This window comes from Alosa sapidissima, chromosome 7 (genome assembly GCF_018492685.1).
Source record: "Alosa sapidissima isolate fAloSap1 chromosome 7, fAloSap1.pri, whole genome shotgun sequence".
NCBI classification, from domain to species: Eukaryota; Metazoa; Chordata; class Actinopteri; order Clupeiformes; family Clupeidae; genus Alosa; species Alosa sapidissima.
The window spans coordinates 7,850,776-7,867,992 of NC_055963.1; the positions used below are offsets into that span (position 1 = coordinate 7,850,776).

Below are 17,217 nucleotides of genomic sequence, written 5' to 3' on the forward strand. Positions count from 1 at the left end.
TCCCATCAATTATTCAAATCTGTTGAGGCGATGCTTATGTTAACTTGTGCATCCTCTTCTGAACTTTAATTAAGTTCCCACCGAAGTGTCCCTACTATTGGCTATAATTCAGATATTCTAAACCAGATGTTTAAATCCACCACTTTGGTATCTTAATTGCGTGGTGTTGGCGGTCACCTTGTGCAGAAAGTGATCGAGTCTTGCGCTTGATGATCTTTGCGCTTGAGGTTCACATAGGCTACTTGGATTCCTTACCTTCGACATGAAACACAACGACTCTAGGACCCTGCAGAAGCTGATTAATCATTTCAGCGAATGGCACCTGTTGCGTGTTCAAAGGGAAGCCGGGAGGGTTGCGCTGCTGGCCGCGTATTCTCCTCGCCCTGGGTAAACTCAATATACTTGTCCGAGAAACGTGAAGTCAGTTGCCTAGGACATCCGTCCGACTTCTTTGCATTATTAAATAATAACCAGCGTCGCGAAAAACTACGGTTGTGAGAATTCCCAGGGTTTGGGCAAATTGTGAGTGATCGATTTTCAGGTAAGTTAAGAATTTTAAGAAACTATGGATGCTCTGAAATTAAAATGATTAGGCATGTCTTCTGCTAGTTGTTGTGATTAACACTGTTTAATGAAAGTAATTGGACCCGTTGACTTAGCCAAATAAAAAAGGTTCGTATCGTCTGATATCAGCCTGAGTCGGTGGGCGAAACTCTTTAAACCTGGTAGCCTAGTATCAAGTAGGAGGCTACCTTGTCATTAAAACAACTAGACTATTGGGATCATGGCTGATAGGCGATAGCTGCATTTGAAAACTTTCAATTTATTTGTTTCAATTGAACATAGACTAATACATGACGTTAAGCTTCCTGATAAGATGCACTGTTTCCTGCTTTGGTGTCGCACGTTTGACATACTTGATTGTCGCCTGGCAAGGAAGTGTGAGTGCGTGAGCCTGTTCACTGGAGAGCAGCCTAGTCGTTCACAGTTTGTTTTCATTCTAGTAATGGCCTCCTTACACCAAACAACTTTGACAAGATTTGTGAAAGATTCTTGAAAGATTGGAGTCTTTTGAGTAAAGCTTAAATGGGGGGCATTAGTTGAAAGTTGAAAGACTACAATCTTTCAAGAATCTTTTCCAAATCTTGTCAAAGTTGTTTGGTGTAAGGTGGCCATAAGTTGAATTCAAGTAACTGAATTGTCTGATTGGTTTATTCACGTCGAATATGTCTATATTCATTAAATTCACGAGTGAATCATTTAATTAACCTTTAACAACATAAAGAAATGTGTAACAATAGCCCTCCTGGTTAATAGCGCGCATATTCTTTGTTGGTTTGTCACAAAAGGTGACACACTGGGGATTGGCTACTAACAGCGACTATCATTCAAATAGTTCTAGCTGTATTGTTCTTCCTACCTAGCCTACACATTCTGAACCCATTACACAGACTGTGTGGGCAAACCTGTTTCCACTGCATGATTGGTTGTTGCAATACTGAAGAGGGGGAGCAGACATCACTGTATTGGCTACTGTTCCCGTGGAGATTTGACTGATATGGAGATTCAGCCTTTCGAAAGTAAACCAGGCCTACAGTACATGCCTCTGTTCAGAGAAGATGCTCCTGCTCCCTCTAGCTTTGTGCAGATAAGCAGTCCCTGTAGGCTGCCCCCCCTCCTCTTCCTGAGCTGCACTGTCACTGGCTATGTCTATGTCCAGTTTTCCTCAGGACTACATTAGTCATTAATTCCGAGTCAACTTGTTAATGGAAACCTAAAGGAAATTTGAATGTATTATGTGATTCCCACTGCCTGTCAGCATAAGCAAACAGCTTTGGCTTTTGAAGTGTCCTCTTGAGTAAGTGGTTGAGCGTCGAGCCTCTGAACGGATGAGTCATTCCCACTCGAAAATGGCTTCATTACTGTCGCAGGCTTTTACACTGGTTGAATATATGAGTGTGTTTTTTTATGACCAAGTGCAGTCAGAAAGAGTAGCAGCAGTGTTGTTAAGTGTGTGTGTGTTGACGTGTTCATGCAAAGCAGTATGGTGGCAGTGCAGTGTAATCTCTGTGGGGACTTTCTCCTCAAGCTGACTACACAGCGCAGCGGAGCCAGCCAAGTCACCTGTTGCCACGTGTGTGCCTGGGGGGCAGGTCAGGGGAGCAGGGCGAGGAGGGCAGGATGTGTACTGCCGTCAGGTGCACAGCAGAGCTGTTTGCCCCGAGGTGCGGCCTGTTTGCTCTGCAGACGGTGCTCCGTGTGAGTGAAGCGTCAGGAGGGTAGGCTAGACCGTTGGCGTCGGCGTTAGCTACAGGGACGCCGTTTTGTTGAGTTCATGTCTCTAACTAGCGTGGGAGTACTCGGACACAAACTCAGGCCTTAATAGGTGCAGAGAACCTTCAGTTTTTCAGTTCAGAACCTTTCAGTTCCTGTGCCCCAATTAGAAGTGAAAGGACATGTACTGTATGTGGGTGGTTGGTTGTGGTTAGAGAGGCAGACTTACTGTAGCTGATGTGTGTCTGTGTGTGTGTGTGTCCCTCTCTCTCTCTCTCTCTCTCCCTCTCCCTCTCTCTCTCTCTCTCTCTCTCTCTCTCGGCAGGGCCTCCCAGGAGCCATGCGCTTGTTCCGCCGCCGTTTGTCCCCGCTAAAGCTGGTGCTGCTGGGCGGCACGCTCTTCCTGGTGGTGCTGGTGGTGCTGCAGCGTGACGTGGCCGGCGGGCCTTCGCCGCAGGACCCCTGGTTCCAGGACCTGGTGGAGCGCAAGCAGCGCGTGGTGGGCATGGTCATGGGCGCCGTCAACAACCTGGGCTTCCAGATCGGCGCGCCACAGCCTCCGCCGGCCGAGCCCGCGCCCACCTTCAACCAGCAGTGCCCGCCGGGCTTCTACAGCCAGGCCGAGCTGCGTCCAGCGCTGGAGAGGCCGCCGCAGGACGCGAAGGCGCCGGGCGCTTACGGCAGCGCTTTCCCCACTGACCGGCTGACCCCGGAGCAGGAGAAGGAGAAGGAGGAGGGCATGACCAGGCACTGCTTCAACCAGTACGCCAGTGACCGCATCTCCCTGCACCGCAGCCTGGGGGAGGACACCCGACCACCCGAGTAAGAAGAACAGCAGCCCTTTGTTTCCCTCCGAGTGGACAGGAGTAGCCAGATCAAACAAAGCCTTCTTTCCTTCTCCCCTCAACTTAGGCATCCATTAGAATAATAACAATCATTAGCCTCTTGTAACAATGCCACCTAGATTGCCACGGACTGATTGTGTTTTAAAAGAGGGTTTTGAAAGAGGAGTTTGTTTGCTGAAGTGTGCAGTATTTCATTTGCTTTAGGGCCTGGCCATTAAACTGTGAGATATGCCCATATGTGTAAACAGATAGGGCTATTTACTGTTCTCATGCAGTTTTTTCAATATCAGTTTAACTTTCAAAAACACCATGGGTTTTTTCAGTGAGTCAGCTGAAATGAGCCCGTTAAGCTTGGGCTTTTTTAGCTCTGGTTCTGGTGCTCGTCTAAATCTGGTTAATGTTCCTGATTGTTTTGTTTCATATGGGTGTTCTGGTTCTAGTGCTGGTCTAAATCTGGTTAATGTTCCTGATTGTTTTGTTTCATATGGGTGTTCTGGTTCTAGTGCTGGTCTAAATCTGGTTAATGTTCCTGATTGTTTTGTTTCATATGGGTGTTCTGGTTCTAGTGCTGGTCTAAATCTGGTTAATGTTCCTGATTGTTTTGTTTCATATGGGTGTTTGTTTAGCTGTTCAGCCACCACAGACTCTCATGCCTTTTCTCCTCCTCTCTCTCTGACACCGCACCCCCTCCACGTTCTCCGCAGGTGTGTGGAGCGCAAGTTCCGCCGCTGCCCCCCTCTTCCCACCACCAGCGTCATCATCGTCTTCCACAACGAGGCCTGGTCCACCCTGCTGCGGACGGTCTACAGCGTGCTGCACTCCACTCCGGCTGCCCTGCTCACAGAGATCATCATGGTGGATGACGCCAGCGTAGCAGGTAGTGTACAGAGGGCTTGGGCAGCTCTTATCAAGCCTGTGGTGTCATAAAGGGGCAGAAGGCAGAGACCTTTGAAAGGACGCGAACACTGCACTTTGTTTTCTGAGGTGTGTTTTTCCCAACGTGTTCTGGATCTTTGTAAATACAGTCTGTAAATGGTCATTACACACTAGACCTGCTAAGCCTCTCTAGCAGACACTGCTTTTAGCAGATAAGGTTATTTCAACACGGTTGCTGCAACATCTCCTTTTCTACCAATGCAGTGTGTAGAAATGGTGTGGTGTAGAGTAGACTGTAGAGCTGTACCTTTGCCCTCACGGCACTTGTGTTGGGGGTTTCGGTTCCTCAGATCTTTGCACTGTCCACTGTGCTTGTTGGTGTACTTTTTCCAATGGAAACCTGAGCAAGTTCTCTCTGCCTACTGTACACGGTTCATTTTTAATGCGTCAGTTTCTTTCCAATTCTTTGTGATGTCTCCTTCTCACCCGTTACTTGCCATTAAATGTATGTGGTGCATCATTTTGTGTTGACTTTGCAGGCAGTACATGGGTAGCATATGAACATGAAGCAAAAGGTTTTTGTGGTCTGGTTATCACTCTCTCAGGTCTTGTTATGCTTGCTTTTCACACGCACAGAAACGTGATATGTAAACTCTAAACCAAGAGACCAACAGAAATAATCTGATGGTTTGCATAAATAATCTTGGTTAGAAAAGAAAGCTCACATTTTGTCACAGTTACATACTTGGCGGTGACCACTGGGTTTTTAGGATCTCGGCCATTATAAGATGACGTGGAGAATTTAAATAGGTAGTCTAACATGGTCATTTCCTCTCCAGTTTTAGAGGGGGTTTTTTTTGTGTTAGTTGATTGGGTACAGACATCTGTACTGGCTATTGTTTTGGAGGCAACTCCATGTTGATCTTTCACCTTACAATATACAGCATGTTACTCTTATTTTATGTGTGCATCACCTGAAGTATAAAGCTAACTTTTCCATACTGCAAATCAGTGACACACAGAACTAGATGTATGAATGATCTGGATATCCGTAAAAGTAAACATAGTGTGGTATCAGACTGTCCTTATGCCATTGTAAAGTTGGGTGTGCATTGCAGTAATCGTAAAAAGCATTCTAGAATGCAGGCTTTCTAGAAATGATTGTTTATTACAAGGGTTGTGATCATCTTAATTGTTTATTTAATCTGTTGATTATTTTTTCAATTGATCAATAAGCTGTTTGGTGAAAATTAGGGGTGTAAAGGTAAACGTATTTGTACTGAACCATTTAGGTACAGGAAGGTGGATTCAATACAGACGTGTACCGAATGTACCAAATGCAGTCTTTAACAGTAATCAACAGTAGACTTTATTTTGCTTGCGGACAATGTTTCAAATTCGAGTTCCCACACAAACATATTAAGTTGCAGACCATATGTCAGTTTAGTCAATTAACATCAAAAACATTTGACACCTTTGAAAAATACTACTCCCATTGTGCATCAAAAATATTGTCGGTGAATTTTGGGTTAGCTGTACCGAAAATTAACTGAACCGTGACTTCAAAACCGCGGTACAAAACGCATTGTGATTTTAGTGTACCAATACACCCCTAGTGAAAATATAGATCAGTGTTGTTTCCCAAAGCCCATGGTGACATCCTCTAATCCTGTCTTGTTTTGCCCACGCCTAAAGCTATTCTCTTTACTGTCATAGAGGAGTAAAGAAACCAGAAAATATTTAAATAGTAGAAAATTGCAATTTAGAGGATTTTTTTTCTGGCAAAACTATTCAAACTGAGACATCTAATCAATTAAGTGTTGCCACTCTACCATCTGATATGTGCTGTTTTTTTAGGAGGAAACTACTGGTACTGTTATTTTTACTAGTTGATCAACTAGTCAGCTGTCAGTAGGGAGTTGTTTCCTGCACACTCACATAACAGTAGGCTACTCGTCTGTGCTTACCTCTATTCAGCCCCTGCCCTCATACCAGCTAACAAGGGGTTGGTGCTATGCTGCATCACCTCAGCTTGTTAGAGCAAGTCTCTGAACGCTGGTAACAGTGATTGCTGTGCCAAGTTGAGTCAGAAGAGACCCTCATGTCCCTCCCTTGTTTCCATCAGAACACCTGAAGGAGCGGCTGGATGAGTATGTGAAAGCGCTGAAGATTGTGCGGGTGCTACGGCAACCGGAGAGAAAGGGCCTGATCACCGCCCGACTGCTGGGGGCCAGCCAGGCCCGGGGGGACGTGCTCACCTTCCTGGATGCCCACTGTATGTATCCAAACAGCTCTGGAAGTAGCTGAAGCACAACTGGGGTCTTAAATGATTTAAGGTTGTTTTTTGTGAGGTGTGTACTCTACTGGCAAATTGCTGGAAATACCTCTCCATAAGGAGATGATGACAAATCAAATGCAAATTAACAAATGAAGCTAATTTAGTTTATTTGGCCTGTTAATGATCTAGGGAAATGACCAAGTTATGTTGTTGCAGAGGAAACACTCGGACTTCCTCACATTCTGACAACTATCTGTTAAACAATAGGAAAGAATGTGGATTGACAAACAGACAAAAAGCAATCCCTTCAGGCCTGACTGAGAAACTGGCTGAGAAAGAGACATCAGTGAATTCAATACAAACTTGAAAAGGCCCCATTACAGGACAGAATTTATAGTAGTGCTGGGCGGTATACCGGTTCACACCGTATACCGGTGTATATTTTCGTTATGATATGAATTTTTAATATACCGCCATACCGGTGTATTTGATTACACAACGTTTGGAACGCTGCGCCGCGGGACTTTTTTCCCACGCACGCATGGTGCCACTGCGAGGGATACTGCTAGCGAAAGGGATTTACCGTCACACAAATTCTATTGAGATTGTTCAACAGCAACTAGCTGGCTAGTAGGTGATGTCGTTAGTTAGCAACCCACCAAACACAGTGAAGTTTAATGAGGTTATCATTCATCTTACCTTAAGAATATTCGCTGAACTTATCCAGGTAGCAAGTAAAGCATGTTATAGACATGCACTGAGCAATACAAGCTGGCTAGTTGTCATCAGTAACAAAAAAGTTCGTTTTGGTGCAATGTTTTGCCTAAGCTCATGGCAGGCTAACATGACATCCACATTCACATGAAGTTAACGTTAGCCTACCACTAACGTCATGTAAACCACACAATAACAATAAGGCACGTTTCTGATAGGCCTATTTGACAGAGTAAGCATATTAGCAGAGAGGATTCATTTTAAATTGTATAATTTTCAAAAAAGTATAAAGTTGCACATCTTCTTGTATTGGTTTTATAGGCTACAAGATGTTTGTGAAATTTGCACAGTACAGTTCTGTATTTTGACTGCAATTGTCTTTTACATTCTGATTAGATTCTTCATTAGAATCATGAGTGGCTCTTTGTAAACAGCATCATTTTCTGGGGCCATGCAAAACTGCATTACCACTAGTGTGGAGTTATTCTACATCATGACAGTAAAACAGACCATCCTTTAGTCCAGACCGTCAATGTACTGCAGCAATTCTTCCCTCAACCTGTAGAAAATGCTGAACATCTGATTATGCATGGAAAAAAAAATACCGTATATGCCGTGAAACCGTAAGAATTTAGAAAAATACCGTGATATACATTTTTGGCCATACCGCCCAGCACTAATTCATAGCACTTAGTTCTAAACATTAGGAGATATAAGACTGATAAATCAATATGATTGTGTGAAGACACATCAGATAAAAGGGAAGTAGGTGTTCTGAATCAGGCAGACTTAAAGATCACTCAATCTCTACCTCCACCATGACAAAGCATCACAGGTATCATGTTATGGAAGTGGTGTGAATGTCCTTGTCAGTTACAGTGATATCATTCATGCAAAGAAACGGCAACAATTATTATATGTTTAGGATATGACTTCATATGACTCCAGGATTAGTGTGTGCTTCACCTCACTGTGTTCACTGTGTGCTAAGTGTGTTTCACTAATTCACGGATTGGGATAAATGCAGAGACCAAATTTCCCTCATTGGATCAAAAGAGTATGTATACTTATTCTTTACTTATACAGACACCAGGCTAGTTACTTTTGAGATAGACAACAGTGCCTTATCTTCAGCAGGTTGGTAAGTGTGAGTGTTGGCCTCTACTTCCCCATTTTTGCCATATGAGCCTTTGAGGCCATATGAGGCTTTGTTTCTTGTCCTTTAACTTTTTGAAGTTCTTGCAATGTTTGGGTATGGCTGGTATATCTGCTAATTTGGAACTTGTTACACTGGTCTAGGACTGAAGTGAACAGACCTGTCTATGCATACTGATAATTTGAACAGGTGTGGTGGCCTCTACATGATTGGAGGGGGATAATTTGATATCAAACTCACCAAAGGGAAATGTATAGCATCATTAGCATGCTTGATGGCAGTGTGGCTTTTTATATACTCTGGACCTTTACTTGGTGGAGGTGGGAATGAAATGTGTGTTGTGGTCTGTGAAACATCTTGTGAGCTGCGATTTGGCCTTGCCTTGCCTCCCAGGCGAGTGCTTCCATGGCTGGCTGGAGCCCTTGCTGGCCCGTATCGTGGAAGAGCCCACTGCCGTGGTCAGCCCAGAGATAGTGACCATCGACCTGAACAACTTTCAGTTCCACAAGCCCGTGGCCACGGCCCGTGCGCACAACCGTGGGAATTTTGACTGGAGCCTGACGTTCGGCTGGGAGGCCATCCCTGACTATGAGAAGCAGAAGCGCAAAGATGAAACCTACCCAGTGAAGTGAGTATTTTTGACGCTCTCTGTTAAGCTTTTTTGTGGTACAGGCAGATGTTATTTGTGGTATGTTTTCTTCTTCTCGTTTACTCTGGCCCTTCTCAGTTTCTGCGTAGTGTCAGTTGTACGTTTTTGAGGTTGATTTCTTGTTTGTGGTGCTGTACTGTAGTTCCAGTCATGCTTTAGTTGTGAAACTATTATGTACAATTTGGATGTAAAATCAATCACTCAGAGCAGGACATCCTACTGTATGTCTAACATATATCACTTTTTTTCTTTCTGGAAGAACTCCAACATTTGCAGGTGGTCTGTTTTCCATCTCCAAGGCCTACTTTGAGAAAATCGGTACATATGATGACAAGATGGAAATCTGGGGGGGTGAGAATGTGGAGATGTCCTTTCGGGTTAGTTCTGCTTCTCCACTGTTTTCACATCAAGCTTTCACAATTTTACATGAAATGTTACTTGAACTCATCATTCTACTGTGTCTGTTTGAAAGTGTGTGTGTGTGTGTGTGTGTGTGTGTGTGTGTGTGTGTGTGTGTGTGTGTGTGTGTTCAGTTGTTCACGTAAGGTGTGTGTTCAGTAGTTTGCGTGTTAAAGCCTCCATATGTGTTGGGCTTAGGTGTGGCAGTGTGGAGGAACTCTAGAAATCATCCCGTGCTCGGTTGTGGGTCATGTCTTCCGCACCAAGAGTCCTCACACCTTCCCTAAGGGCACGGAGGTCATCACGCGCAACCAGGTGCGCCTCGCTGAGGTCTGGATGGACGGATACAAGCAGATTTACTACCGCCGTAACCAGAACGCAGCCAAAATGGCCAGAGAGGTGGGTGTCCAGTCAGTGAGGTCTTCTGTGTTTTTGTTTTTTATTATTATTTATTGTGGGACTCTGTGGAAAGCATGTACTTTAGGGTATCATGCTCTTCTGAAACTGACTGTCAAAATGGATTTATCCATTTTAATGGATTTAAAATGGATTTGTCTCCACAGAATCAGTTTGGTGACATATCTGATCGATTGAATCTCCGAGAGTCTCTGCAGTGCAAGAACTTCTCCTGGTACCTCGAAAATGTCTACCCAGAAGCCTTTGTACCTGATCTCACCCCTGTCAAATTTGGAGCTGTGAGTGTGTTCTCCTTTGCTCTCTGTCATACATTACAACTATGGCCTGGCCTGGAATATACTTGATTTTTGACCAAGCGTTGGCGCATGTCCACATGCACAACTGACTGCGTTGTGAACAAAACTTAATTTGCTTCATTACTATGCAGGAAGTATGAATGTTACTTGAGTCTCCACTTGAGGTCAGATCAAAGAATTCAGACCCAGAGTCCTAAATAAAGCTGGTCTTGCATGCTCATGTATAGTCACTTATAGCTCTGATACTGAATGATGAATGTATCAATTCCATGCTTTTTCATGAACTCCAAAGGCACTTTTTTGGGTGAGGCCGTCTGTAAAGAAACAAAACCCCTTGCTTTGAACACCAGTCTGTATGCCATATGGCGCAAAAGCGTCAGTCACAAAAGCGAAACTAAATTGCTACAATTCTCCCGTCAGTGGGATATGCTCCAACATGTTATTGGTTCATCCTCGGATCATTCTAAACCTTTCCACCAGTTTTGTGGAAATAGGGCCAGTAGTTTTTGCTAACTCCTGCACATGGACAGACAAACCAAACAGAGAACATTACCATGACAAGAACATATTGGGATCCAGCATCCCCTTTATTTTGCTGATCTGTCTTTTATTTGTTATTTAACAGCTCAAAAACTCAGGGTCTCAGAGCTGCCTGGATGTTGGAGAAAGTAACCAAGGAGGAAAGGCAGTGATCATGTATGTCTGTCACAACATGGGGGGAAACCAGGTACCCTTTGCTAATATCATATTCCTGTAGAGTATAACGAGGCCAAGATGGAATAGGAGCTTGAACTTGAATATCTAAATGTATCAGTTCCCCATTGTGCAAGGCTATAAAAGAAAGGTGTTTTTTCTTTGTTGCCTTTCCAGTACTTTGAATACAGCTCTCACCAAGAGCTGCGGCACAACATTGGCAAGCAGCTTTGCCTGCACGCCAAGCCTGATGGCGTGACCATCGAGCTCTGCCAGCTCAAAGGCAGGGGCACTCACGTGTCACCGGAGCAACACTGGATCTTTACAGAGGTAAGACCACACTGTCAAGAATATCAAACACCCCATGCCTTACGTTTTTAAACATAAAGAGTTGAGACCGCCATTTGGTCACAATACAGTCAGGTCCATAAGTATTTGGACATTGACACAATGGTTTTGGCATTTTGCCTCTGTACACCACTAGCCTGGAAAATCCAGACCCTGATAATCTAGAAAGATTAAGGGTCTGGCAGAGAGCAATGTATTGGCCCAACTCGAGGGGCGGCAACAAGCATGCATTTAAAAATCTCACTGCACGCAATTGGATAACACTAGACCATGTTTACTTTGAATGATTTCGGACTTCAACGCAATGGGATAACACTACGACCAATGTGTACTGTCCTCCAACGTTGCAGCGCTGTCTTCATCAGTTTAGCTGGTTCCCAGGAATGTTGGGGAAAAAGTAACGTGCATCAATTCCATTGTGCTCTCGTGAGAACTCTGGATTTCCAGGGTAGTACACCACCAGAATGGATATGAAATGAAGCAATCCAGATGTGCTATTGACGTATAGATGTTCAGCTTTAATTCATGGGCTTGAACAGAAATATATAAACAAAAACACATTGCCCATAATTGTTGCCACCCCTGCATGTAATACCTTGTTAAACCTCCCTTTGCGACTCACCCCACCCACTATGGAGTTTAGATCAGGGGACTGAGATGGCAGTGGCAGAAGTTTGAGTTTGTGTTCAGTATACCATTTTCTGTTTTGATCTGGACGTGTTTTGGTTCATTTACCTGAACCTTTGGTTCATTACCATTTTGGTAATGTGATGACATCATAAAAGTGCAAAACTGACTGGCAGATGATCCAGTGCAACTTGAGTAGTGTGTAGGTTGCTCATACAATACACTCCCTCTCACACCAACCTTAAGTTTCTTGAGAACTTTAATCATCCAATTGGAAAATTGAAGCGGTTATGTGGTTGCCCTTATGTGGTTGCTCTTGCCTATGCCCCTTGGCGTCTATGTATCACCATTTAGCGCTTACATGGTTCCCAGTTAGTTAAAAGCCAACTAAAAGAGTCATGATCCTTCCTGTTTGTAGTCAGCTTTACCTGGGGTTGCAGTCATTCTGGAGGGGACTATAGCTGTGACGTAGTGTCCTCACTACGTTTGAGTACGCACTCTGACCGCTATAGCAACAGCGCTGGCTCTTTGGCGTTGCTGTCCAGCTGCAGGTTTGGTACCCTGGAGACTCGGGTTCAAGGCCGGGTGGGGTATGTGGGGTGACTGCTCTCTCCCTTCACAACATTCGGACCCGAGACATCACCGAATGCTGGTTCCCCCTGCATTATGCTTTGCCAGGCTTTTATTGCAACCTCCTCAGTTGCTACTTGTTTGTGGGTCTTTCAGCCTTCAGGTTTGTGTTCAGTGAGTGAAAAGCATGCTCAATTGGGTCAGATGATTAATTTGGCCATTAAAGAATATTCCAGTTCTTTGCCTATAGAAACTCGTGGCTTGCTTTTGTGGTGTTTTGGGTCATTATCCATCAGCACTGTGCAGTGCCATCCTATCAGTTTTGCAGAATTTGGTTTAATCTAAGCAGAGTTTAGCCCTAGACACATCCGAATTCATCCAGCTACTTCTATCAGCAGTTACATTATCAATAAACACCAGTGACCCTGTTCCATTGGCAGCCATACATGCCCATGCCATAACAAACTCCCATCATGTGTAACATATGGTGTGTCTGGCCTCCCTGTTCTTGAGTGATACTAGTTGTTTGCATCTTGTTGTAAACCCTCTGTGTTTGTATTCATCCAGGCATCTCTTGATAGTAGACTTTAATTTACCTACCTCCTCAATAGGGTTGGGACTTTTCAGGAATTTTCATGTTCGAATATTGATAACGTTATCAAACAATTAATCGATTATTCACTAAAGCATGACATCCCTTGTCTCCGCTCAGAGCCATCGACATGGTTTGAATTTGCCTTCACCATCACCCCCACACAAATTAAGGTCAAAACATGCACATGACAGGACTGATTTATCAAAAATAGATTTATTAAGGAAATACGCCATTTAGTAGTCAACTTTTAGTTTATTACAGTGCATTATGGCATCCGACGGATTTTTAACATGTAGGCTATGCAAACGCATCACTGCCTGATCACTTTTTTTGAAAAAAGTAGGCTACAGCCTAGACTAGACCTTTGAAAAATAATAATAACATTGGAAAATAATGACATTAAGAAATAACACAGTCTAATGACTATATTCTGTTAAACTTCAGCTCAACGCTGGCGGCAATTAGCCTATTTGACAATTGAGTTTTAACTTAGATTACGTTACTATGAACGAAATTGACGGCCATCAAACTGGACACAAATTCACAATAACAATATCAAAACCTGGCTTATTGCCATATTAGATCATTGAACTGTTAAACTGACTGTCGTGGCAACGTATTGGCGAGATGCAGGCTACCTTACAGGCTACAGTAAGGTGAGAAACTGGCCTGCATGGACTGCCTGGGCATACATTACCTATCGCATACTCACCTATATGTTCTTGTTCATAAAAATCAACATATTCACATGTTCTGGGGTAAGGCGTGTGCGCAATCGATTTACTGTCAGTCCGGCAGCTGAAAAAACTAGGGCTGTCAATCGATTAAAAAAATTAATCTAATTAATTACATACTCTGTGATTAATTAATCGCATATATAATATTTGCTGTGAAAGTATTTTAATTATTTAAATTCAAATTAATCATTGAATAGCATTAGTGACATTAAAGTTCAACAACTCTTATTATTTTAATAATGGCCATAATAATCTATGATATGACCTAATATGCTGAGGAAATAAATTCAAAAGTGCTTCGGGAAGTTTTTTTTCATATACAAGGTATTTCCGGCCACAGATATAACCTAGGGGACACAATGAAAATAAATTAACACTCCCCTCAATGTCAACACTATTTCTTTGCATTGATGTGCGACTTTAGAGTTGATGAACTCCAGTGATATGCAAATTCCTTACTGCAGACATAGCAGAGGACTTTATTTTAATCAACACCATAAGGCTGTTTTCTAAAAAATAAATGTTCCAATCAATGATCTAGGCAGCACATTTTCTTCTCTCTCCTTCATTTTACAGTCTAATGGTTACTGACTACAATGGCTTGGGGTCAAAGGTCATACGGAATCTATTAAAGGTGCCATGTGTAATGTCCACCAAAAAATCAATTCATACTCCACATTCCATAAAAGATGGGGGCAGTATACCTCCAAAAGGTGAGTTGGTCTACCCTAGAGTAAAAACCGAGAAACGTGCATTGCAGTTTGGCTGGCGGTTATGTTGCCTGCATACCGCCTCCCATGGCCGAAACTGGTATTATGACACCTGTCGGGCTGTGGCTAGTAATTTAGCATGCTAATTCAGGTTGATATCTCTGCAGCACTATACCTTGTCATAGTATGGCACTATACCATTTTTTTAATGACATCATCGCCCTTATTTCTTCTCATTCTTTTGATGCGTGTAGCTCTTTTTTTTTTTTTATATTTTTACCTCAATTCTTACACATGGCACCTTTTAATCTGCGTTATTTTTTTTTAATCAGTTAATTTTTCTCAAATTAATTAATCGAAATTAATCAGTTATTTTGACAGCCCTAGAAAAAACTCGTTCAGATGGGACGGAGGCTAGTGTAGCCTGAATGGTTGGCTGCTGGATCCCTCCGCTTGAGCTTGCTTCGCCGGAATTAACGTTCAGATGTAGCCTACATTTTTCAGATGATATATTAGTGGAGACGTTGCACTATGGTAGGTAAACAGGGCGTCACAATAATTACATTGGACTTTATCGTCTTTTCTAGAGAAATGGTCCCACACTGCACTTCTCCTAGACCACTTCATCTCTGCTCGTCTCGTCGTCTGTTGTCTGTTTCTTTTACTGTCTATGGTTGTCGCACAAGATACTGGAAGTTATAGCTGTTCTCATAATGCGCGCGACTAGAACGATTATTTATTAGGCTTAGAATTTTAGTCAAATAAATTCTTACAAACAAATAATCAATCATCGATTATTCATTACCAACCCTACTCCTCAATAGTGTCCTTGTTTGTTTTTCTTCACCAAGGATAGAGTTCTGCAATCATCGCTTAGTTGTCTTTAGTGATCTTCCAGGCCTTTTGGTGTTGCTGACCTGATCAAGGCAATCCTTCATTTTAAGAATGTACCGGAATGTTGATTTGGCCTTTGCCTAAGTTCCTGTTACCTGTCTGATCGATGTATCTTGTGTTTTCAACCAAATTACAGCCTCCTTCACTTGCATCAACACTTCTCTAGTTCTGCTCTGGTTGAGAGTTCCAATGAACAGCTACCAAATGCAAATGCTTGGAATGAACTCCAGACCTTAATTTGTCATGTTCTAATGAGGAAATGGGCCACCGTTTTGCCATAAAACTTCTTGTCAGGCAACTGTCCAATTACTTTTGAGCCTCAAAAATATCCATTTATAAAAATGTCTGTATCCTAAGCGGATAATATGATACCTCCCCTTGAATTAAAGCTGAAAGTCTGCACTTCAAGCACATTTTAATTAATTTGCTTCAATTCAAAATTGTGTCTTTGCCCAAATACTTATGGACCTAATTGTATTTAATAGTGTGATTGACAAGTTTGACAAGCGGTCATATGTCATGGTCATAATAAATGTTTGAATTCTGTGTCCTCCTCCAAGACGTCTCGCTCTGTTCTGTTCAGCCCCACTCTTCTTGTTTAAAGTTATTGTTGTCTGTTTTGTCTTGCGTTCAGGAGCAACTTCTGAAGAACCCCCCCTCGGGCAAATGCCTCCACCTCAGCGGTGGCAAGTTGCTGATGAGCTCCTGCAACGTGGCTGACCTGAACCAGCACTGGTCCTTCAGCTGACCTCCTTCCCTCTCGCCACTCCCCACTCCAACCCCACCCCACCCCACTCCAATCCATTCCAGGAGCAAGGTGGTGCCCTCCCCCTTGGACTTGGAGCCTGAGGGGCCGCGCCACATCAGGACCGCACACACAAGGAGCAGAAACAGAGGGAAGGTCATCTCTCTGAGAGGACCACCTTAGCCGGGAGAACTGTGTCTGCACCTTATGAGAGACTTGGAAAAACACACTCTCATGTATAGAGTGTGATGGGAATGGAGACTCAGGGATTGTGGGTTATGCCAGGGTAACTTCTACAATGGAGGAAGGGGACTACAACCCACTCTCTCTCATATCTTTTCTCTCTCTCTCTCTCTCTCTCTCTCTCTCTCTCTCTCTCTCTCTCTCTCTCTCTCTCTCTCTCTCTCTCTCTCTCTCTCTCTCTCTCTCTCTCTCTCTCTCTCTCTCTCTCTCTCTCTAAAAAGGAAATCACAGGTGTGGTCTTTCTTACATCTGTGTGCTGCTGTTAACACTCCTGCTTTTAAAAAGCTTCATCACTTTATTTAAATGCTGAGATTACAACAAATGAATATTTTTGAGACTGTCTTGTGTTGTTTTGGCAAGTATTCATTTTTGATGGATGTCCATATCTCTTGCCAAGAATAAATGCCATTTTTATTGAAGTGGTTTGATGATGCCATTTTTTTCTGCTACTTATGGGATATGATATTAAGCGTGATTGCCATGCACACTGTATTGAATGGTGTTGTGCCCATCAGACCATAAACCAATGGGATCCCTTTTCTGTGGCGGTTCTGTTTACACAAGACAGTGCTCTGCAGATTCAGGTACAGCTGTGCCAGTGGACACCATAAAAGTGTTCAGTGCAACCTGATGACTGTAAAATGTTGTTTAACTTCCAGACACATACATTTGTTTTCCATTAAGAAAATATCTATGCAGAACTGAAGTACATGTGCAAAGAGCCAAATCTGGTCATTTACACAGAATGTTAGCCTTGCCTGATTACAAACGACATAATATTTTTTTTTTGCCAATGATCTGCCTCTGCAGAACAGCCACCAGGAGTTGGAGAGAAATGGAAAATTGTTGGATACAATGAGCATTGCATGACGGCAGGATGAAATGCAGCATTAGGATGTAAGTTAATGGTTACCTGAATACTGAACAAGGTTTTATGTGATATTGTTTGGCTTCTTTTGGCCTCAAGTAAAAGTCTTCTATTGCAACTGACTCGGTTCATTGAATGAAGCCTTTCCAGGAAGTGGGAAAGAGCAAAGATCTCATTCCATAGAAAAGAGTAAATGTTTAATGGAATGATCTTAAACTGAAGGACCAGCTGAAACTCCATGAAGTCCTGAACCACTCCCAGTGGTGAAATGATAAATTAATTG

At 43.1% G+C, this 17,217-nt stretch overlaps 1 protein-coding gene across 2 annotated transcripts; it reads left to right on the forward strand.

Annotated features, from left to right (window-relative positions):
* Positions 1 to 276: 276 nt before the first annotated feature.
* On the forward strand, positions 277 to 16,485 carry galnt6 (UDP-N-acetyl-alpha-D-galactosamine:polypeptide N-acetylgalactosaminyltransferase 6 (GalNAc-T6)). Of its 2 annotated transcripts, none has more exons than XM_042098288.1 (11): positions 277 to 522; positions 2,600 to 3,096; positions 3,824 to 3,996; positions 6,121 to 6,270; positions 8,537 to 8,771; positions 9,052 to 9,169; positions 9,390 to 9,590; positions 9,755 to 9,886; positions 10,530 to 10,631; positions 10,775 to 10,927; positions 15,713 to 16,485. In XM_042098288.1, the coding sequence occupies exons 2-11, from the start codon at positions 2,615 to 2,617 to the stop codon at positions 15,824 to 15,826; spliced, it is 1,860 nt and encodes a 619-aa protein (XP_041954222.1). In that variant the 5' UTR covers positions 277 to 522; positions 2,600 to 2,614; the 3' UTR covers positions 15,827 to 16,485. The 2 variants fall into 2 exon arrangements, with proteins under 2 accessions (XP_041954222.1, XP_041954220.1); XM_042098286.1 differs by having other exon boundaries at positions 280 to 541.
* The last annotated feature ends 732 nt before the right edge of the window (positions 16,486 to 17,217 follow it).